The sequence below is a fragment of the Podarcis erhardii genome (assembly GCF_964252035.2).
Source record: "Podarcis erhardii genome assembly, chromosome: 7".
NCBI lineage: Eukaryota > Metazoa > Chordata > Lepidosauria > Squamata > Lacertidae > Podarcis > Podarcis erhardii.
Window position 1 is genome coordinate 9,726,732 of NC_138511.1, and position 24,465 is coordinate 9,751,196.

The window sequence follows — 24,465 nt, forward strand, 5'->3', positions numbered from 1 at the left end:
CTTCCACTGAGCTGATAAAATTGTCACCAAAACTCTTTTTCCCTTCCTAGGAAAGTCCCCAGATTTCTGTGATGTTACTTCTTAAGTGCTTCTTTTAAACGATTCTTGTAGAATACAGTACTAAGAATCCTTCTACTGTGAAACAATGCTTGATAATTGATTGCACTGAAGCAAAGGTCTGTCAAGGGAGACTTTAAGCAGAGTCAGGTCGCTTCCTATTACCAGCCCTCACTAACATGGAAAAGAATCTGAGAAACAGCTTCCATCGCCTAATGACCCAGTCCACTCTTCAAACAGAAATTCATGGTAAGAACCAATTTCTGCTTGTCATCCCAGAAATTGATCTGCGGCACAATCCTAAACTCGCTGCCCTGTAAAAGTCCACCTAGTTTCTCGCTGTGGCTTTCAGTGTCTTCTGAGTCACCCTCAAAACAGGACAGAAAGAAGGAAAGTGGGCAACCAGGAATGGGGTCTAGGCCTAAGAATACTGAGGCCCACAGGAGCACAACCTGATCATCACTCCAGCGGATGATGAACACACAGAAGAGACTGGGGCGGGGGGGGGGGGGGTAGAAAAGTCAAATCACCTAATAAAGGCTGAGAGCGCCAATCAACTGACCTACCAGCCTGTCTCTGGAAAGGAATGTAATCAACTGATAAAAACAGTCTATCAAAGTGGAAGGGAGAAACAGCACATCTGCTGCTTTCCATGACAATCCAGTTTTACCAGCCTCAGTTGTAACATTTGGTTTCTAGCCAGGCAAAATAAAGAATCAGGATTCGCCAACCATCAGCAGCAGCAGGCCTGTTGGGTTCTCAAATGTTTGGCTTAAGAAACAGGATTCTTTTAACTGTAAAATCCCCAAATAGGACTTTCTGTAGGAAGCTGAGCTTGACTTACCACCACTGACCACCGATGACCATGTCCCACCTGAAGGGCTGCCTCGGGCCGATGAAGGTGTGGTGGCTTCTCCTGGCACGGGGTGAGAGACAAATTCTAAGCCACTTGAAATTGTGCCCCTCCCAGTAGAGACTCTGTGGCCTCGAGGGTGCCGCTGTGCCTTTGGAGACATCCGAGGAGGTCCTGAAGAAAGCATGAAAAGACACCCTAAACTATGAACACAACATGAAATCTCCGTTTTCACCCCCAAATTCTATTAATTTTTGCTACATAAGGGATGGGAACCTTAGACCCTACAGATTCCATCATCCCTAACTATGCTGGCTGGGGCTGATGGAAGGCTGTACTCCAAAACATCTGAAGGCACAAAGGTTCCCCATCCCTGGGCTGCCATCATCATACACGGTCTCAGGACATATAAAAATCAGCACTCCTCTCAATATAGTTTGTGACAAAACTGGGGAGGAAAAAATATGAAGCCAGACAGATGCTAGGTTAGGACACAATCCACTGGACATGTCCCCTATATTCACATGCCCCATAAAACAAAAACAGGAGGTGTGCAAAAGCACAGCAGAGAGAATTCAAGCGGATTTCATCAGTTAACTCTTGCTAAGAAAACCCAAACCAGACCACTTTGAATGCTCTAGCCCTCCTGGCAGCAGAGAACTTAGAAAATTTAACAGCAAATTAAGCAGCCCACATTTAATAGTTTTTCAGCTCTCATCGTTTTTATGTCCCTGCATATCAGAGACATTTCAAAGAATTGCCTTAGAATTTGAGAAACAAGTCAGCGTGCCCCCTGCAAATGGTTCAGCATCTTCAAAATTCCTAGATAGTATATGAGTTGAATGCAATTAAAGTATGGAAATTAGCTGCAGCTGAGAATAGGTTCAATCTATGATTCCTTATTGCAGAACAAGTCTCATCCTCTCAAGACAGAATTAAAATTATTCAATTCCACTGAACAGTTTCAGGAAAGTCAAGAGGAACTCAAACTGAATTTAAATACACAATTAATTTCCATCCACTTCTAACCAGTCTCCCTCACCGCAATTGCCAGTAAGGAGGATTCTGCAGTGGGCACAATGTGAATCAGGCATTTTTAACAGATTTATGTCATAAAGCATCATTCTGAGCAAAACCCTCCATCACCAGCCACTTCAGGAAATATGTAGATGCAGCCCTCTCAGCTCCTTAACTAGGTTATGGGATCAAGAATGGGTCTCAGGTTCATATACCTGTCCCTCCACCGAATCTTCCCATCTAGCACAGCACTGGCCTTAATAAAGGCTGAAGGTGACATTCATCTTAACCATGGCTAATGCTAACCAGTTTGTTTTTAACTACCGTATTTTTCGCTCTATAACACGCACCAGACCATAACACGCACGTAGTTTTTAGAGGAGGAAAACAAGAAAAAAAATATTCTAAACGAAATAGTGGATATATGATTTTTGTGGTTCATGCTGTGGCCACAGACATGTGATCTGACAGTGAGTTTGGAGTAGCCCAATGCAAAAATCCTGAGGATCCATGTGGATCCATGCTTTGTAACCATGGAGGAGGGAAGGAAGGGGAACCATGGATCCTCTGCTCACGACTGCAGCAGATCCCCCCCGCCACCCGCAGGCATTCGCTCCATAACACGCACAGACATTTCCCCTTACTTTCTAGGAGGAAAAAAGTGAGTGTTATGGTGCAAAAAATACGGTAAGCATCTGAATTCAAACAAAACATAGCTAGCACTGAACACAGTTAATGGCAATGGAGATATAACCTTTAACCATGGTTACGGCCAGTGACCGGTAGGGGCGACGGTGTGATCCTGCAACCATGGCTAAGTGACATGTACTCTGCAATGCACTAAAGTAGCACTAGGAAGCCGAATTTCTCACTTTCAGGAAAGGGCCATCCCTTTAATGGTTTGGTTTTCTGTGAAATTCCCTTTTTTAAACAAAACAAAACAAAAAGGTTAACAGAAACAAAACAAAAAGAAAAACTTTATTTTTTTTGAAGTGCACAAATAAAAGGTTTAGTAGTGAAGAGAACAATTCTTTTAACTGTAACTCACAAGAGGAAAGGGAGAACACAAAGACAAACGAAAATTCATGAACAAACAAAACTGTGGTCTTTGTACCTTCTGAAGACATGTGTTTAGGCATAGTAGAGGCAGGAGCTGGAGAGCCATGAGCAGAGGGGTGAGACGGGGGCCTGGAGGGCCGCGAAGGGGGCCTGGAGGGCGGCCTTGTAGGGGTGGCTGCCCGAGGTGGAAGAGAGTTGGGACCTGACTGGTAGCGAGAAGGTGGGCGAGAGGAAGGAGATGGGCAAGGCGATGGCCAGGGAACACCTGACAGAACAAATGATATGAAGGAAAGTATAAAAACTAAAGAAAATAAAATTATGGGGGGGGGGGAAACAGAGGGAGGGGAAAGTAAAAATGACAAAAATGATTTCTCAAACCTTTTTTTTTTTTTTTAACCCATTGGGGATTTCTACAGGTTCGTACAAAATCAAAATAAATAAAAATCTGCAGTTATTCCACCCTCAATCTAGGACAGATTAGTTTGCAATCACCAACCAGAGTTTCCCCCCCAATGGGTTAAATTCAGGATCTATGAACACTACCATGGAAAAGACAATGGCGTGTAAATCAGTGAAGACTATTTGCATATCACACTTATATGGCTTGTGCTTAATCACGGATAGCTGTGCATGGTTCCATGAGCGGTGAGGAAAACCTAAATGGTGCAGCTAATTCCCCCATGTATCAAGGAAAACATGCCTGCATCAACTTGCCCAGGGTAAAAGGAATGCACTGAATGCATCACTTGGCACAGCAGCTTTTCAGAAATGGAGCTACAAGAGGCTTCCAGGGAATTTCATTAAGCGGGTGAAGCACACTGACCGCTGGATGTACCACTTTCAAACGCTAAGACATGTGAAAACTACAGAAATCACGTTACAAAGAGAGCTGTGTTTAGCTGCTGACATTTACTTCTATTGTGCCCTTTCAATAATGAAGTCATTCAGAATTTTTGTGAAAGAGGAAATTGGGCCACAATAGATCCACATAGATCTCTGCCCCTGGGCTACAGCAGGAGGTTCCTCTAGAGGGCACTGTTTCCAAATTCAAACCTGCTGCACTTCAAAAACACAAGGCCTTTGATGATCTTCCATGGAATATATAAGAAGCAACAGAAAGACACAAGTCCAAGGCATGGACTTAATTGCTCATCTGAACAGGGGCCCTTCATGGGACCCCCTAATGTAAAAAGAGAGGAGCAGCAGCAGCAGGAGGAGTGCTTGGTGGGCTTCAGCCTCATTTTATCTTGCAGGTACCACACAGCTATCATTTGTTTTTTTAGCAGCTGAAGTTCAAAGTCTTGTTAATGCCACTTACCTGAAATCAATGTACAGTCCAGGCCTTTTCTTCCCCCAACCCCCACACTTAAGAAAAACGAGCTGTATTTCTTTAGCGAAATATATACCTTGCCACACATGGCGCCAAAGACCCCTAGGGCAGCTTACAACACAAAAAAATGAATTACCAGTGGCGTAGCGTGGGGGGTGCAGGGGGGGCCAGCCGCACCGGGCGCAACATTGGGGGGGCGCGCTCGCACTCGCAGCTCTCTGCCCCTACCTGGCTCACTCACTCTCTCTCACTGCAGTGCTGGCTGTGCGAATCCGATCCGAGCTGCCGGGTCGCCGCCCACTGTGGAGGGGGAGGGTGCCAGGCGTGCGTTGCAGTGCGGAGCAGAGAGAGAGGGAGGGAGGGACTATCTGGGGGAGGGACAGTGCAGCGGCCGCCCATCGCAGCGCTGAGCGCGGGAGAGAACCACACCCGACCAGCCCAGGCAGCAGCAAGAAGAAGCTGGCAGCGGCGGCAGGTTAGGGGCGCAAATTACTTGCCTTGCCCCGGGTTAGGGGGGACAAATTACTTGCCTTGCCCCAGGTTAGGGGGCGCAAATTACTTGCCTTGCCCCGGGTGCTGACAACCCATGCTACGCCGCTGTGAATTACAGTTTTGTTTTTAACTGGACTATGTATTTCCTTTATGCCAATTTTGGAAATTAAATTTTAAGAACACAAAAAGCTGCAGCTATTATTGATGTATACATAAAGTAACTGTTTGCTGGTATTGCCATAGTTATTGTAAGCAGCATCTGATAGCAAGTGTGCTAGGTGTGAAGTGTTGTGCGACAAGCACACAGAGTGCAATGAGACTGAGTGTTTGTGGGGGGCTCAGTTAATTTCATTGTACACAGGTTGTACATTGACAATAAAGGTGTTGTTGTTGTTGTTGTTGTTGTTGTTGTTGTTGTTGTTGTTGTTGTTAGGAGCCAAACCAGAGAGAAGACTGCTGGATTGCCTTTCTTCTCATCCACCAGATCCATCTCTATTTCAACACTTAGTGTGGATTAAACAAAAGCATTTGTTGGCTAGTTCAGCTGATGTAGACCTACTGACCACACTGGGATTACAGCAATGAAGGGAGTCAGAGAACTGCCCTTTCTAATGCAACAGGGACTCGCTTGATGTTTTCAAAAGGGAATTCACTATATATCCATGAACACAGCTTTAGTTTCTTTCTGTTTTAGTGGTGGGATGCAACAGGAGACATTATTTCAAAGGGCTACTACCCCAGGGATCCAGCAATGGAGAGCTCTCTCTAGAAAAGCTTTCTTATTTCAGTCATGATGAACACTTGCCTCCATTAACTACTCTTTGGTCTGCTCCAGAGTTAGAACTGTAGTCCGATGAGTGAGACCCAGATCTTGAAATTGGTGGGCCTGAACTGGACTGGCCCATCCTTGGTGAATTCTGCCTTCCAGTTCCCCAGGAAAGAACATCTCTATTCCGCTGTCCAGGTGGAATGTACTTATTCTCCCTGAGGAAAAAAGGGGGGAGGAAGAGAGATGTAAGATGGGACTTCAGCTCTTGGCTTAAAATCACATGTTGCTTTGTTCGTAAGGGCAGGGAAATGTTTAAATATTCAGGAATAAAAGGGAGCAGGACATGTTTGATATTAGCAATTCACATTAGCTTCAAATTGGGAGAGTTGTCATTATTTCTATGCAACAATGACAACAAATTACAGCCCAGAGCCACCAGCAATACTGGACATTGAGACATTTAATGCTAGGTTCTGAAAATAATACTTGGGATCATCTCAGTATTGCTGACATCATTGTCATATGAATCCACTAACACATGTCCAATAAATACAGAAATCATAAACAATAAAATGTTATCAGTACATAGAAAGATGAACAAAAGAATGAGATGCAAACAAATTGTACATGCATGTATGTGTGTGTGTACACACACACACACACACCCCTGTGGAGGTGCTAAAAAACTACGGCAAGCGGTCTCCCTGGATGCTTTGGGGGTCGCACCTAGTACAGGTCAAATAAATACGCCCCCACCTCCCTCGTTCTCTTAGATTCAGGCAGATGGTTAGGGCAGCTCAGAAGGATCCTCGCACAAATGCATGTACATGCAACAGTAGAGGCCTGGCTGGAAAGCTTAAGGCCCCCCACTGCTACATGAGAGATGGATTGAAGAAAAGGAAATAAGAATTGGCCCTGACCGGGGGGCCACTAGGGTCGCCTTGGAAGATGGCGGATAATACCATCTATCCAGCCCGCACGAGGTAATTTGAGGCTGATTATGGGGAGTAAATCAGTCTCCCTCGTCTCTCCAGGGAATGGAAAGACACAGTTTTCACCCGTGGTTGCCATAAATCACCCCCAAGTGAGGGGGAAGAAGGAGGGGGTGCGAAGCACTGGGTGCACAACCCTCGGCGGGTTTCGGCACTCCTCCAAAGCTGCTTCCAGGAGCGAAACTAGTTGCATTACTTAAAAGGAAAAATTTGGAGAAACTAATGCACATGCTTCGAGAGAGGCAGGAGGTTTTATCTGCTAATAATTTGGCCACTGAAAGGAAGAAGATTGAGACGGAAGATTACATCAAAATACTACAGACATGCTGGTATGTGGAAGGCAACGGAACAGAAAGGAGGGGGAAATGACTTTTTATTTCTTGTTTCATGTGATTACCCAATAACCCTCCCCCTCAGAAGATCCGTCACAATAACTAATTGGCAAATGGGGTTAAAAATGAGCTGTGTGGGGGAAAATAATATGAATTTAAAGGTTTTATTCTGTGAAGGACTTGGGGGGGAAAAGGCTCTCTTTGTGACGCAGCAAGAATTGAGATTTGATACAGAAGGACAGACATCTGTTGCAGGGAGTTTGGTCTTAGGGAGGGCGAGCCGAAGATTTGTTATCTGGATGGGATTGTGAACTGGAAGGGGCAGCCCTCCTGGAAAAGACTAATTTACGATGCAACAGGTCTGGAAAGTTAACGAGCGGGCTTTTAGACTGTATTTCCTCGGAACGGCAAGATGGCGATTGCCCGCTCAAGTGGAAACGCCTGGACTACTGGATGAGAGTAATTCACGAGAGAGCAATACAGAATCTACACAGAAATATAAATACAGTGGTGCCCCGCAAGACGAATGCCTCGCAAGACGAAAAACCCGCTAGACGAAAGGGTTTTCTGTTTTTCGAGGCGCTTCGCAAGACGAATTTCCCTATGGGCTTGCTTCGTAAGACGAAAACATCTTGCGAGTCTTTTCCCTTTCCCCCCCTTTTTCTAAGCCGCTAAACCGCTAATAGCGCTAATCCGCTAATAGGGATGCTTCGCAAGACGAAAAAACCACTAGATGAAGAGACTCGCGGAACGGATTATTTCCGTCTTGCGAGGCACCACTGTAACTGTTTTTTTAACCCATTTGCGGAGATAACTCGGAGGTGAATGAAAAGGAAAATGAGTAACGACAAGGATTGAGAAGAAGGACTGAAAATATCATTGTAAATATGAAAGCAGCAGAAATATTTGAGGACTGGACTCCTGCCGATCAAGAAGCATGGGTACCCCCCACAAAAAATCACAAAAATTTACAATTGGGAAATAATTGGATTATATGATGTGTATTGTTATAATTTGGATTAATTGGTTTGATATGTTTAATTGGTAAATGGAAACTTAATAAAAAATATTTTTTTAAAAAAAGAATTGGCCCTGACCAGTAGCTTGACCAATCACGGCTAGGAGCTAGGTAGAGCTGAAACTCGGTTCCAGCACCTCTCAGGTGGGTGCCATTGCCATGATAAGAGAACAAGGGAGGCATTCATGGTGAGTTCAGGCACCTTTTTCTAGAAAAGCAGCACTGTATAGACATACAAATATCTCCACTAATTTAAAATACAGAGAAGCAGTCCAGTCTTACAACTGAACCATTTTAGCTGGACCCTCATGCAGATTTCACTGTACACACAGAAGATTGAGGAACCTTATACAAGTTCAGAGGAAGAACGCTCCTTAAGTAGGAAAATAACCTTGTAAGATGTAGCAATCCCTTTCCCCCATAAACTGTACAAAGATTACAGAGAAGCTATGCTGTCATCCAGAAACTCAACAGATGAACGCCAAACTACTTGGCCTGTAAAAACCATTCCATACCTATTTCTAAAATTATATGAAAATGTAGTGATTCCCCACTTCCCCCTGCTGCCCCGCTAGATACCTGGGGGTCACACCATGGCCTTCTCGCTCACTAGCACTTCTCTGAACAGCTGTGTATTTTTCCTCTTCTGACCGGTCGTCGTTTTCCAAAGCAGCTCGAGCTTTGTACTGAGCGCTAGATTCAATTTCTTCTGCTAACTGGGTTGCTCTGGCTTCCCTTTTTAAAAATTCTTCGGAGTTATCCCTCTCAAGGGGTACCCTAAAACAAAGGGGAGAAGGAGAGGTAAAAAAAGGAGATTGGTTTTAAACTCTCGATACAAGCAAAAAAAAATCCATAGTGTTAAGATTGCAGCATCGGAGGAGCCATCTGATGGTGGCATGACGGTTTAATAGCACATCTGCCAGTGACTTCCCAACCAGCTTCCTTCAGGAAATACTGTCTGCACCGTCATCTTCTCTGCAAAGGAACTCCTCTGCCACAGAACCACAGTATTTCACATTTTTTTCTTTAAAGCAACTCCCTGATTAAGTTGAATTTGGGATTTGTACCATTTGGGGTAACGAATCTGCACCCTGATCCTGTTGATTTGCTGTCAAGGGCAAAGCCAATTAATGAAGTATTGGGATACAATCCAGAGTACACATAGCACTGCCCAAAGCTTCCCGTTAAGCAGTCAAATTTGTGATATGCTGATTACAGTAAAATAGGATTCAGATGGCAAAACTGACCTTATTCCGAATAATTCCCTCCCCTATCTGTTGGTTTTTTTATGTTTATACTGGTTAATATGTACCAGGTGAATGTTGGCAACTGTTTCAACTTTAGAATTCTTTTTTTACTACTATCTCCAAAGAAGAATGAAGTTTGACATGCGTCAGAAACCTGTATCCACCCTGACACATGCAGGGGGGAAGAGAAAATATAAAATCCTCCCCCCCCCCAGCTTCCTAGGCAAAGACCCTAGAGGAATATTCTTAATGTTGCAGACTAAATGAAACAGGAACAATAAAAATAACACCACCTATTGTAACTTACGTATATGAAGACAAACTGCTGTCGTAAGTTGACACTACACCATAGTTTTCTTCATTGTATCGAAACATGTCATTAGGATCCCATCCATTAGACTAGAAGGAAAAGAAGCTTGGGATTCACAACAGTTCAAAAGTCATCTAAAGCAGGGGCGGGAATCTTGTGTCCCTCCAAACATTGCCGGACTACAACTCCCATCATCCCTGAGCACTGGCTATGCGGAGAACTGGAATCAAACAACTGCTGGACGACCACAGCTTCCCCATCCCTAATCCTACGGAAGTATCTTTGCATTTTACAGATATAAATCATAAGGCCTGGAATGTTTTGAACTGCTGAGCTATGTTTTACCCAAGAGCTGCTGCGTAAATTATCTTTAGTAAAACAGGAAGATTATTCACTTCATGAAACACACCAATAGTCTGCCTTGCTTTGACTGGTTCTGTATGCGTCAAAAAGAAGCATTACTATTATAGACACAACATATTTGGGAAGATTATTGGAGTCAAGCCACAGAGCTAGGGGGTGAAGGCTATCTCTCAGCAAACTGCTGTTCAAAATCATCTTCATTACATTTTACAGACAACTCCTGGAGCAGCTGCTTGATTAGAGACTGCAGGACATGGTATTTTGCAGAATAGGGAATCACACCAATCAAGGAACAATCACACTAATGCAAGGCTGCACAAGCATCCAGAAATTTTATCATATGACAACTATGACATATATGAAATATTTCTGTATGAAAAGGTGAGGTCTTACAGAACCTGTCCCCCAACACAAAAACCTCAGACACTTCCAGAAGTTAGTCAACAATTTAGCACTAAATCTACAAAATTTAATTTAAACGAAGTTCCTTCAACTTTAAGGTACAGGGGTTCAGCAAAATCCTGTTTTAACTAGTTCTCACCAGGATGGATAAAAATCAATGCTTTAAAAAAATCAATGCTTTAAAAAAAATCAATGCTTTTGGAAGAAAAAATCTTTCTAAAGATAGTTTTCTATTTAAATTACATTATAGTCCAAAGGCTTATTTCCATCAGGAAATAAGGATTTGTTTTAAATTTTTCATGTGTGCTGAAATACAGTCTAAGTTGGTTTTTTAGGAAATTGTTATTAATTGTTATGATTATTTTTCTCCTTCCACTAAAGCACAGCAGAAAAGTTGTCCAAATACAAACAGTTAACTTACTGAACCTCACAATAATTTCACAATTATCTAGGTATTTCTAATAGTATAACCAACTCAGTAATTTTTTATACAACTGTAAAAACTACTCTGAAAATTTATTATTCCAAAAACGAAACCTTCATCTGATTGTAAATATTAAGATTATACCAGCAGGAATGTCTTTCTGAGGAAAAAAAAATTAAATCAAGTCTTACTGACTAGTGATTTAAATCAAATCCACCCCTGTTCCCACTATCCTTAATGTTCTTTTTATAAAAAAAATCCCAGTTACAACACTGCCTTGCCCTAGTAAGGCAGCTCTTTTTGGAGCGGTTTGTGCAAAAACAAAAAATGCCATATTGCTTGGATGATTTTTCTTCAAACTACATGCCCTCCCTCAAATGTCAACCCAAGACAAAGATATGCTCACAACATCGGTTTCCAAAGCTTCAAGCTCATCTGTAGTAGTGCCTTCTCCACCATCCCAAGGTTCAAGATCCTTTTCTTTGTGTTCACCGTTAACTTTAGCACTGATTGCAGAATCTGTAAAAGCATCTGAAATTGAAAAAATAAAATTAATGCAATGCTAACATCAGTTCAAGTTAGTTAATAGTCTATATACCTTCAAATTCCAAAACCAATCATTTGATTCCACAGAATGAAGGAATAATTGAACAAGATTAGGACAAAACTTCAACAATCAGGAGCCCTTAACATATTTTGTAGAAATTGCTTACGTAACCAACCTTATGGCTTGAAAAACAAACTTTGGAACTGCTTCAGTTACATAAGACTGTGTCTATGACCAGGAAAGTAGTATGAATCTGGAGCTCATCACTTTAAGTTTGCTTTATTTTACTTCCAATTTAGAGCCAACTCTGCACCCCTAGCATTGGGCAGAAGCATCAGTGGCAACACTTGAGAAAGCTGTACAAATCTTATGCATGTCTACTCAGAAATAAGTCCTATTAAGTACAAGTTACACTAGCACGACTCCCCCTCTGAAGGCTGCACCACCTGATTTCACAGTCTACAACTCTCTGTATCTCACACATGGCAAGGAGAATAAGGCCAGGCACCTGAAGCCCCCCAAGTTGCAGCAAAAAAAGGGTAGGGACACACACTCCAAGGGATATTCCTGGCAACCTGGTTACTTAAAAAACAAAAACAAAACTGCTTTATCAACACATGGCTACAAACAATTCTCATGCAATTGCTTTAGGCTTCATACTGTGTGTAGCAAGAGGAAATATTTATATTTTAAAATAAATGTAAATTACACACAGCTAGAACTGTGACCACACACATTGCACCAAACCCGGAAGTTACCCAAAAATGTCACAAGAAAGAGGTAGGGTGTTTGCAGGCTTTTTCAATGGTGTTTCAAATATATGCAATTCCACTTAAGCATGTGGTGCCTTGGACGTAATCCCCATGTAAATTGGGAGTTGCCTGTATACAAAAATAATCTTGTAACCAATTTCAATTATTTGCAACCTGCATGATTTCTTCTGCCATAAAGCTGTAAGCAAGTATAAAACACACGGATTACATACTACTTTTTAAAAGAGAAATATGCAAATTCAAAGTACAGAAATAAAAGACTGCCAAATATATTACCTGCTTCTGAAGGAGTTACAACAGACATGGGAAAAGAAAGAAAATAAAAATCAGTCAGAGAGTAGCACAGATGCAAATTCACGTATTTTGCATTCTCTTATCTATCCCTTCACAAACATTTATTGTGTCATTTGTGCTTTGAAAACTGACCGCCATGGCCTCAAAAATCTGGATAAGTTGTTTATTGCTAGATGAACATCCCAATGCTCCTTAAATATACTGTAAATACAAAAATGGCTTGGACAGCTTCAGGGTTTGAATTCTGATCCAGAAAGTTAACAGCTGCAGCAAAGGCTATTAGCTTTTTTGTTTGGTTAGAAGTTTGGAAAATCAAGCACACCATGATTAAATATCACAAATAAAAGTAGCAGGTAAGGTAACTGCAGTGCCCTCGCAAACTTAGGAACATGAATGATGACTGTGTCACAAGGCACATTCCAGCAAACCCACCAGATACTCCAGGATCTGAAAAAGCCTATTAGTTTGATGGCAGGCACGTATTTCCCCCACCTCATCCCCTCAATCCCTGTAAGGGGTTGGTGACTAAAATTTGAGGATTTTTTTTTTCCAGTCTCGGATTAGGCTTTTTTAAAAAGAGACGTTTTTCAGAGGGAGCCCAGAGTTCTGCAGCACAGCTTGAAAACTGCTGTACATGGACTACTGCTCAACAACCATTCAAATATCTAATATCACAGTGGGCCAAGAAAGCTACCAACATTTTATCTCGCAACAGGGAGGCAGGAGGCAGTAGCTGAAAATGTGATGAGTTTTCCAAAGTTTGCTTGAAAAACATAAGCAATAATGCATGAACTATGTAAGCTATTAAAGCAAAGGACCTTATTAAGATTAGGGCAGCAGTGACATTTTGAGGGTGCATGCCAGGCCACTGACTATTACAACTCAGTTCAGGTAATCTTCCACACTGTAGTACGGAGGACTTGGGAACAAGCAGCAGCCTCACATGCCAATTCTGTCCTCAACTTCCTAGTTTTGAGAAATGACGCTTAGCACTAACTCTAAACCAAAGGACAAATTCAAAACCACGGCTTGGAGACCATAGTTTTCCCAGTTCAGGGAAACTGCAATGAACTACAACTGGAATAATTCTTCTTGCTGCTGTTTAGGGAAGGGGGGGGGGCACATCCAAGTCCATGGTTTAGAAGATTGTCTGAATAGAGTCGAAGGCTTTAAAATAATGAATTTGGAACAGAACCCTGAAAAAAGAGTGCTCCTTGTTCTCCTACCATTTCATAACAGGGAGCCTGCAGTACCTGATATACTCTGGGTTGACTGGTAGTGCCATCTTCCAAAATAAAACCCAAACACAAAAATACAGTGGTGCCTCGCAAGATGAAATTAATCCGTTCCGTGAGGCTCTTCGTATAGCGGTTTTTTCGTCTTGCGAAGCAAGCCCACTGACAGCTTAGCGGATTAGCGCTATTAGCGGTTTAGCGGCTTTTAGCGGATCAGCTGATAAGCGGCTTATCAGCGGATCAGCTGATAAGCAGCTTAGGGCTTAGGAAAAGGGGGGGGGGAGGAGAAAAAAACCCGCAGGAACTCGCAAGACATTTTCGTCTTGCGAAGCAAGCCCATAGGGAAATTTGTTTTGCGAAGCGCCTCCAAAACGGAAAACCCTTTCGTCTAGCGGGTTTTCCGTCTTGCGAGGCGTTCGTCTTGCGGGGCACCACTGTATGATAAGCGCCAAAGTGCAGTGCTAAAATAAGTTTACCTGGTGGGTCCCCAAATCACATACATACATACATACATACATACATACATACATACACCCTCTCTTACTCCCTCCTCCCTTTGTCAAATCTGATCCACTATGGTAGACGGAATTTAGAGTCACGGGGTGGCTGGTTTTTGATGCAGTAGCAAAATAAGCTTCTTCCTCATTCCCCGTTCTGGACACTGTTTAGCTACTCTCTGAACAGAACAGTCAGCTGTCCTGCATTTCCTGTTATCAGAAGTGAGTTAGTCATAATAGAGAAAAGTGCATCTATAAATGATTAACAGTCAAAAGCTCAACAAGACCCCTCTTGTGATATTACTGTACTCTCAACGCACATACCCCACTCCAGAGAAAAGAAATGGAGCGCCATGACTTCTTTCAGGGATGCAAACTAAGCTCATGGAATCCTTTAAATCTCACTTAGTCAAGACTGCCAGAATTTAGTTACTCCCTCCTCACCCTCTGTCTCCGCTCCCTCAGTTATAAACACACATGCTACTGGATCCTCAGGAATTCCTTTGTTCTACAATGGAGCTTCCTGTTAAACCAGTCAGAAAAAACTCAGGTTACCTAGCAGACACAGATCTCTCATACTTCCAATATTTAACCTTGGCAAGATTCATCTGTTTTCCTTATAGCACTTGGGAACTCACTAGTTAAACTAATTTAGCACGTGCACTTTTAAGCTCTTTATCTGTTTGGGGTGTTGTTGTTTTTGGAAGGTTATTGCCAGTCAACCCAGAGTATATCAAGTAAGTTGGCCATCTGTTGCAATATACAGTACTAGGAGAACTAAAAGTATTCTTTTTTCCAAATACTTAATATGCTAACACAACAAATGAAGATTGCAAAAGGTCATTTTAAACCTTGATGGGGAACCTGTGCCCCCGCCCCAATTTCCTGCAGCATTCAAGACATTGTTGGCCCACTCTTGCTCTCTGGGGCCACCCCCTGAGAACTGCTTTGTCTTCCATTGTGTGACAATGAGAGACAGGTGGAGTAGGAGGCGTGGCTGTTGTTACATGGTGAGCCTGGAGGGAAAAGCTTCACAGTGAGCCACAGGCTGGGGGGGGCGGAATCTCCGAGGGAGAGACAGAGGGAAAAACTGGAGATGGATGGAGTGAGGGAAGGAGCAAAGAAAAAGCCCTCTGCAAGCAATCAGTTCTAACCTGTACTAATGGAAGGGGAGGTGGACAGAGAAAGCTGAAAGGCAGACACCACAAGCATGATGGAGTAGCAGAGAGACAGAGAGAAAGCTAAGCAATCCAGCAGTGCTGCAAACTCTGCCTGCTTTCGGCTCTTGCCCTGCCCATGTCTGGCATGCAACACTTGAAAGATTACCCCTGAGGGAATGCAGCCCTTGACAGGAATAAGGTTCCTCAGCCCTGCTTTTAAACTATTGCTCACAATTCTGGGACATTTAAGACTTCACCACATTTATTCACCTGTTCGGGTGCCTGCTGCTTTTGTCCTTATAAATCCAGTCTGGCTTTGATCTCCAAGCTGAGTCCTCCTGTCAATAAGTTACTATCACTACTTTTCTAAAGACATCCTCCAAAGAAGAGCCCAAACAGACTTATTTTCTTCCCCACTGGGTTTTGAAAACAATATCGAAGACAGCTGCCACCAGAATCCGAATGCTTGGATTAAATTGAAAATATCAGCCACCCCCACTGTGTGACTACATAACATGGGGAGAGCTGTAGCTGTTCTGCTGTAACAACGCAGCTACCACAGTTGTCCTCCTCTGCCTGGCAGATTACAAGGGGCAAGGTGCTTTTGTCAAGTGTTGCAGCAGGGAGCAATAAACGGCGCAAGAGGTTGAATCCTTCTGAGTAGTTGCAAAGACTGGGTGCGCCAAACCTCTGGAGGGTTCAATAGTGGGAAAGCATATGCTCCACGTGTACATTGCCTTGTGGCGAATCTCTGGCAGCTCCAGAGTAAGAAAGCTGGGAAATAACTTTCCTCAAAACCCCAGAAGAGGAGTTGCTAGTCAGTAGACAGTATGAAGCTGTGTGGACTAAGACTCCAATGCCACAGAAGGCAGCTCCTTACAGCCTAACCCCTTCCTCCCACAAAGAAACACACGCCAAGCTAAGCCTTTAGGAACATTTTTTAAAAGAGAAGCTAGTTTCATAAACCATTCTAACATATAGAAACAGGTACCTTTCCGTGCATAACTGGAATCCATGTCTTTGAACTGCACCATCACAAAATCCGAAGACTTGAACAAGATACTCTCTATAATGTCTTCTCGTTTTGGACCCGGGCTGGATTCTGCAGTCTTTCGATGAGCTGCATCAAGCACTAAATCACACTAAAAAGCAAGGGAAACATGAACTGAGCAAGCTTAATGTGAAAGAACTTAAGTTTCAACAGATGGCCTGGAACAGCCTTCCACAACTTGGTGCCCTCCCATGCTGGCCGGGGTTGATGTGAGTTGCAATTCAAAACATTTGAAAGGCCCCAGGAAGGCGGGGGGGGGGGGGCGGTTTAGAAAGTTTTCTCAAAGACTTGGGTTTGCGCTGTTGATATCCTTACAACTAGTGCAGACATAACTATAGCTCTCTGCACACCTCAGAAGGCATGCCGCTTTCCTTTCCCTTCTTCCTATCAAGGGTAGTATTTTCATCCCTTTTAGCATTAATATTTGTTTCATGAATGCCAACACAAACCATGGAGAACTTGTATCAGGCAATTGCAACTTGGCTTCAGTGGGTTTATAAACCAAACAATGGCTTCAGTTTCCGGTTTATTAAAAAAATATTAAGGGTTTGCATTAACCACAATTGAACTAGTGCACAGATAGCACAAAACCAAGATTAACAGTAGAGAGATTGAGGAAATTGGCCTGGAGAGAAACAGGGAAGCGAGGATATGCTAATAGAGCTAGCTTTTAATTTGCAAGCCATTGTCTGAAGAGAGCGGAAGTTATGCACATAATTCAAATCTTCTAAATCAGTGTGGGGTTTCCAGATATTTAGCCTGCACAAATGTAAAAATTGAGAAAAATGAACCAAGAGGCATGTGGTCATAATGTGACAAGCAAAAGTGGAGGTATGTTACTACTCACACAACCTGCTGATCAGCTCAGATTAAAGCACATCAATAGACAGTGAGGTATTTTTACCTTGTTCAAAAGGCTGCCCAAAAGAGAAGGCTTTTTTAATCTTCCTAATCTACATGACCCGGAAGCTGTCTGCAGACAAACACTGACTCCCTTGGCCTATAGAGCGAGATGAGCAACCCGAGTCATCCGCGACTGGACCTAACAGTTAGGGGTACCTTTACCTTTTTAACGTACAATAGCCTCCCTCTTTCCCTCTAGCGCAGTGGTTCTTAAAACTTTTTTCCTCTGGGCTACACTTTCAGAACAAAAGTTTCCTCACGCCATACCAAAACTTTTATTGATAAGAAATACATAGGAAAACAAAAAGAAGCAACTCCTAGCAGTGCTTGGTTTTGAACCAGAATACAACTGCTTTATAATATGTTCACGGGGCATCCAAAAAGTATAAAACAAAGCAGCTACATATGGGCAGGAATCATTCCCAAAACAGAATTATAAACAAGCCTCTTACGTATACAGTGGTACCTAGGGATGCGAACGGGATCCGTTCCGGAGCCCCGTTCGCATCCTGAACAGAACGTAAGATGTGACTGTGCATCGCATTTCACCGCTTCTGCGGATGACGTCATTTTGACCATCTGCGCATGCGGCGAAACCCAGAAGTCATGCACTCCGTTACTTCCGGGTCGCCGCAGAGCACAACCCGAAAATATCCTGAAGCGTATTTATCCCGAGGTATGACTGTATACCTTAAGTATATATGCAAACTTGATGAGAGGTGTGAGGTTACTTTTGCCAGGAAATCTCATTTATATTAGGTCCAATTTGAGACAAACTCTCATTTGATTGTCCTTGAATCTTCCTGCCACACTTGCCACCCTCTCCTGCCAGCCCCTTTGGGAACAACTGCTCCAGCAAATTTTACATACATCTCAAAAGGCAATGCAAACACAAAGTTTAAGAAAAGAAAAATTACATGGTGCCAGTTAACAAAATCCAGATGACATTCCTACGTTATCAAAAATATAACAGCTTACCTCCTACATGGGCTTTCAAAAATTGAGTGCACGAATGCATGGACTTCACCACTGAACCCAAGGCTCATTTTTTTCATCTGCTTGCGAGTTTTTAGAACTACTTAAATAAAACCACTGAATTCTTAACATTGTGAACTCCAAAATAATTAATTCTATACTGGGGCATCAAGTGAAAACCAGAAAGGCTAGATCCCAACGCAAACTTCCGACCTACACCAAATGAGGATAGGCAACAGAATCAGAGCAAAAAGCTAATCACACTTACTTTAGAGCTGTAAGTTTTAAAAACGCCTTCATATATATTTCCATTTTTCACTTGGACTTCACATTTTGATCCCTAGATAGAAAAAAAGACTCATTAAGAGAAATTCCCTTTTTAATGTAGGAGTTAGAAAACAAAGGATTGAACACAAGGGAAATGAAACATCAAGGAGTTTACATAACTACACAAAATCTCACTACACATTTAAGGTGATTCTCTATCCCTCTGACTCTAGCCCTCAATCAACTAAGGTTTATAGCGCACCCCCTTCAAAGCTTGGAGCAGACCATAATACAAAAACACCATTCCAACAGCAAAAGTGAATCAAGTTCCAACACAATAAGAGCCCCTTACTCTTTGCTGACTTAATTTTATTAAAGTATGGAGGATATTTAAATAAAATGAATACAATGCAAAGTAAGACAAGAGTTAATGCAAAACAACCCAGTAATAAAGCAAACCAACAGCAGTTTAAAAGTCAGGCAGCATATAAAAAAATAAGGTTTTTTAAAGGTCTGCTTCAATAAAACCTAAAAGACAGGAAAGAGAAAGTCAGGCATACCTCTCCAGAGAGATCAGTTCCCTATCCCGGATATCACAACCCAGAAAACCCTCCCCTGTGTGACTACTTGCCTATACTCAGGTGGCAGAGTAAGAGCCTCCATAATGGAACCAGGGTTCAGGAAGGATCACTGGGGGGTAGGGGGAGTAGGGAGAAATACACTCTGCCAACCTCATATTAAAGAAGCAGTGTACAAATGTCCTGACTAGAAATAGGATTTTTTACTAATTTTAAGGTAGTTTAGTTTTATGCTTTTTTTAGTATTTTATGGATCTATTTTCTCTGGGTTGGTTTTATGCACCCCACTTAGAAATGTAAATTAACAGTTATATATATAAAAGCCATTAAGATCTCCTCTAACATTGTTGTTACAGGAATCCCCAGGGAAATGTTTGGTTATAACTTACGACAACTGATGTGAGAATGTGAACCATCCGCATGTTCGCATATATACCAGGGAAAGAAACCTGAAACAAGAGGGGAGAAACTCATTAGGCATCAAAGCACAGCTGCGACTCACAAAAATTCAGACTGTTGGTGGGCCAGGCCAGGCGGGCTGAGGGGAGAAGAGCCAGGAAGCCATTGGAATAATTACAACTGGGTTAGTCAAAGTGAATCAAAACAGCACTGATGTTTGTTCACACCCCATTCATTTGACAAACCAATTGCCAAATGCTGAAGAGGGGTTGGATGTCTGACCAATCAAAAAAAGATTTGGTTGTTTGACTGCTCAGTACTTTATAGAACAGGTTTGATATATAAACTAATTAAAAAACCCCACAGTAATACATGCTACTGTTGAAAAACAATGTGATATTTAAAACAGTACAACAAATTAGTGCTAAAATTTTAGGGGATTTAGGGACATTTTAAAAGCCTGCTCTTCAGCCAAAAGAGGCTCCCACCAACAGCTTTAAAAATCACTAAGGGGGGGGGGCAAGAGAACCCCCAAAGCAGATTTTGGAAGGTGCATGGAAGGGGGGTAGGTTCTGTTATGCAAACTGAAATTGTGCTGCTCACATGAGGACTTGGTTGGAAACAACCATAGGGTTGCTATTGTAAATTCACAGAGTACACACAGAACCCTCTAAATTGCCTCCAACATGCTTGATGCCTGTATGTTAATCATTGCCAGGCTTATTTTAACCTCCCTATTGTTTTGTGCTCCAACAAGATAGATTAAATTAAAATGCTTTGAAATCCTGGAAAGACAAGAATAAGCACTGCAATTTTTACTTGTGAGTTAAAGGCAGCTTTCCCCTAACATGGTGCCCTCCAGCTATAATTCAGCATGGTAATGGCACATGGAGGTGGTTGGAGATGTAGTCCAAAACATCTGGAGGGAAGCACCAGGTTATGGTAAGGCTGGTTTAAAAGCTAGCACTTCTACAATAAGTACAGATTCACAGGGACATGTCTAAAACAGCTATGTTAAGTCAATTCAAAATAGATTCCAAGACCGCACACTGTTCATTACAAAAGAACGTACATGGCATGCTTCTGATCCTACCAAATGTGAAATGTCACACAGGCAGCTGCCTTTCGTGGGTCTGCACATACACATGTGTAGCGATGGCAGAGCTTCTAGATTGGAAGCTGTCTCCATTCTTCCATCAATTTTACTCTTGTGAACCAGAGAACATGAATAACAAAAGCTCCATTGTAATCTTTTTGATTGACCAGCTGACTTTGGGCTGTCTCCTACTGCCTGGGTGTCATGTAGCCCTCTCTATATTGAAGCACATTAGGTTTGTGACATCACCCATTTACCTAAGAAAGCATCTTAGGAGGTAACTCAGTAAAACTGTATTAAGGTCATCAGCTGAATTACCTTGAGCTTCCTAGACAATATATTTTGTTAAAATACAACAAGAGAAAAATGTTTCTAACATCAATTTTTTATTATCAATATGACTATATATTTATGTCAGTTTTCTACTACTATTTAATGTCATAGCTTTCCCAAAGTTTCTCAGATTAGGAGAAACTGAGTAGAGGTGGTCAAAGCCATGGTCAAGAATGAAGTTCGATTTCTCACCAGTAAGGGAAAACAGCAGAACAGAGATATACTGTACGGTCCCAATTCTGCACATCTCCCTACTGCAGTTATCAAGATGGGTAAAGTTAATTTAAGAAAACTTTTTAAACTCTGTTGATTGTATCTATATTTTGTTAATTTTATTATGATTTCTTATTTTCAAAGTTTGTTGATTTTATCAGCATTTTCTTATAGATACTTGACAGAATTCTAAATGCTCTAAAAAATCTGTTATTAAAAAATAAAATAAAATAAACCTGAGCCCCACTTTTCTGAATATGGTGCCCAAGACAGCCTAGAAACAAACCTAACACATTACAAGTGCAATAAAAGAACTGATAAATAACATATTATCATATCAGTGTAGGAGGGAGAGTCAAGTCTCAAGCAAGAATGAAAATATTTAGGTGCTGTCACCAGCAACAGCTTTAAATTATTCTGCCTGTGTGCTGCCTAGTTGCCAAAAATATCTAGAAAACTTGTCAGTTTAGTGCTTTATACTCCCAAGTATAATTTTGTCTGAAAATGTCATGTTGCATTCCACCGGAGTGTGACAAATGGCTTGGCTGGACAACACCTCTCTCTGATCCAACCCACACAAGTTATATGTTGAAAGAAGCAAGAGCATGTCTGCCCTCCCTATCCAACTAGGAAATTGCCACATGTGAACATCTGTGGGCGGGACTGGCATGTCAGTTCAGTCTTTCACTCTCTTTTCCATATGGACTGGATGAAGGAGAGGTCATTATCTGATCCAACCCAAATGATACTGGATTAGATCAAGGAGAGGTTATTATCTGATCCGGCCCAAAGGAAAACCCAATAGCAATGAAGCTAACATGTTTATTATAAAAGGTAGTTTGAATCATTCCAAACAGTAAAAGCAGATTTGCATTCTGCCTTTCACACTCAATATATCTCATTATCAGGTGTGCAACAAAGAACCACAATATAAAATATTTACTTACCGAAGGCTGAGGCAGACTTTTGCCGCTGCTGCGACCTCTGCAATTAATAAAGACAGTTATGAGACTAAATATAACAAAAGATGCTTGTTTAGGCGGCTAAAATTTAACTTTCCAAAAAGAATGGAAAGCCTCACTATAGTATGAAACAAGGATGAAAAACCCTACTTTTGCAGACATTCTTCTCTGTTATTGTCCAGAACATTACCACATATAAATCAAGTATTATTTAAATGTACTCTAGGGTTTACAGCTATCGATGATTTCCCTAAGAAACAGATTTGCCTAGCGTGTTTCTCAACACATCAGAATATTTTGTTTTTCATTTTTAAAAAAGGTCACAAAAATAATCAACCTTTAAAATGGTGACAGAAATTTTAACTTCCCAAATAGGCAAGTGGAGGAGGGGAATAAATTATAACCTAAACATATGACTCAAAGCAACTCTCCCCGCCCCCACCCCCCAGTCTATTAAAGAGGGGAAATAAACTGGAAAGCACTCAAACAGCTCATTGCAAACATGTTGAAATTCAAAAATTTCCTCATCAAAGAAAAGCAGAGCCGGAATACCAAAAAGCCAAGCAATCTTAACCCCTCACTGCAAGTCAGAGTCATCTACTCATCGGACTAACTCACTCAACACAAGTCATCATGAGTCTGAAAGGCAGAAGTGTTATGGCACAACAGAGCACAATACCTACAGAAGAGACATCATGATATTTTAGCAACCTAAAACTATTAGATCAGTTCTCCCACTGACATAACAGCAGAAAAACAGTAACATGATTGATTTTAATGGCAGTTCTAGAATTCCCTGAAGTCTTGCATATAGACCCACTATGTACATTTCCGCATGTGATCTGAGATATATCACTCTGACTTGCAACAAGTGGGGGAATGGGGGCTCAGAAAAATCATACCAAGAAAAAATAGCTAACTTGATGAGACACTATCTTCAGGGTTGTGGGTTCAATCCCCATGTTGAGTAAAACATTCCTGCATTGCAGAGGGTTAGACTAGATGAGCCTTGTGATCTCTTCCAACACTGCAATTCTATGATGGTAACCAGACAATGTCAAACAGTTCAAATTACAACAAATTCATTTAATAAAGGTACTTATGATATAATGGAAAACTTAATAAAAATTATTATAAAAAATAAAGGTACTTATGATATACAGAACAGAAATTACATACTTGAGTACTTTTCAAAATTGTTTTCTGAGAAATTATGTACATAAGCATAATTCTGCTCGCACACATCAGATGTTATTTGATAACAAGGGCAATATATAAAGCTTGGTAATTAACACAGCACTTTCTATCTTAATTCAAGCTCTGACTACCTCTCCTATTGCAAAACTCTCAGATATTTGAATTAGAGTAGCTCATTCTCCCCTGGGGTCCCATCACCTCAAAAAGCACACTAGCCTCAATACAAAGCAACTCCTGCTTCAAAAAAACCCAAAACCAGGTCAAAATGCATAAATGTATAAAGCTAAAAGATTTAATTAGCTGCATTTTAGTTTTGAGCAGTAACAAAGAAAGTATTATGATTGTTACACATGCGAAAAAAATGCTCAGCTATTTTGTGAACTGCCCCCCCCCAATTATGCGTGTTTTTAAACCTTTCAAAGATGAACAAAGAGTTCTCCCCTACTTCTAACTTGCATGCGATTTCTTTGAGACCTAGATGTGCATTTCTGGTAGCTGCTCATTAGTATAGTTTGTTTATCTAACCAATAAAATGCCCAGGCATATGGATCACAATATATCTGATATCTTTGCTACTATGTTCCATGGTTTTATGGTAATTTTTGTATGTTGCCCTGTGAACTTTGGTTGAAGAGCCACCTAAATATGTACATATATTAGTAATTAGTAATTTTCCAATTAAAAAAAAAATATTCTAAACAGATTGGGATCTGATTCAGCAAGCTTGGAGTGTTTTAAATTCTTGCTTCACCTATTAATGAATCAAGTATGTGTGCACATAGGAACATGAGCTTGGTGGATCAGACTAATGGCCCATCTAGTCCAGCATCACATTCTCAGTGGCCAACCAGATGCCTGTGGGAAACCTGCAGTCTGCCACGCACAAGAGCATTTTCTCCTCGTATGGTTTCTGGCAACTGGTATTCCGAAGCATTGCTGCCTCCAACAGTGGAGGCAAAGCATAGCCATCATGGCTTGAAGCCATCAATCACTATCTCCTCCATGAGTTTGTCTAATGATCTTTTAAAATGTTCTAGATTGGTAACAATCACCAATGTTCATATATGCAACTCCCCATTTGCAGGGTGGGAGTTGTGTTCCGAGCTACCTACACATGCTGCTGGGACGTGCATAAGCCCACCCTGCCCCATTCCACCCTGTCCTGTTTTCAAAGGCACATTTGTACACTTGCTGCAAGCCATCACTTCTTTACACTGGTCCCTTTCTAATTGTTTTTTTAATGGCCAACACTGACTGTACCGACAAGTGACAATAGTTGCATAAATCAAGTACTGCAAAGACATATACCGTATTTTTTGC

General features: G+C 41.6%; 1 protein-coding gene across 8 annotated transcripts in view; it reads right to left on the reverse strand.

Annotated features, from left to right (window-relative positions):
• Nucleotides 1-24,465, reverse strand: part of ATXN2 (ataxin 2) — a 63,316-nt gene that overhangs the window by 24,046 nt on the left and 14,805 nt on the right. For 4 of the 8 annotated variants that reach the window (XM_081868417.1, XM_081868418.1, XM_081868415.1 and 1 more), the window contains exons 2-11: nucleotides 21,934-21,970; nucleotides 19,335-19,394; nucleotides 18,369-18,440; nucleotides 16,163-16,313; nucleotides 11,072-11,196; nucleotides 9,474-9,565; nucleotides 8,499-8,696; nucleotides 5,614-5,792; nucleotides 3,042-3,251; nucleotides 902-1,084 (exon numbers count right to left, since the gene is read on the reverse strand). In XM_081868417.1, coding sequence (XP_081724543.1) covers nucleotides 902-1,084; nucleotides 3,042-3,251; nucleotides 5,614-5,792; nucleotides 8,499-8,696; nucleotides 9,474-9,565; nucleotides 11,072-11,196; nucleotides 16,163-16,313; nucleotides 18,369-18,440; nucleotides 19,335-19,367 — 1,243 coding nt within the window. In that variant the 5' untranslated portion in view covers nucleotides 19,368-19,394; nucleotides 21,934-21,970. Of the gene's footprint in view, nucleotides 1-901; nucleotides 1,085-3,041; nucleotides 3,252-5,613; nucleotides 5,793-8,498; nucleotides 8,697-9,473; nucleotides 9,566-11,071; nucleotides 11,197-16,156; nucleotides 16,314-18,368; nucleotides 18,441-19,334; nucleotides 19,395-20,416; nucleotides 20,600-21,933; nucleotides 21,971-24,465 lie in introns of those variants that run through there. The other 4 variants (XM_081868413.1, XM_081868416.1, XM_081868412.1 and 1 more) reach the window with 2 other exon arrangements.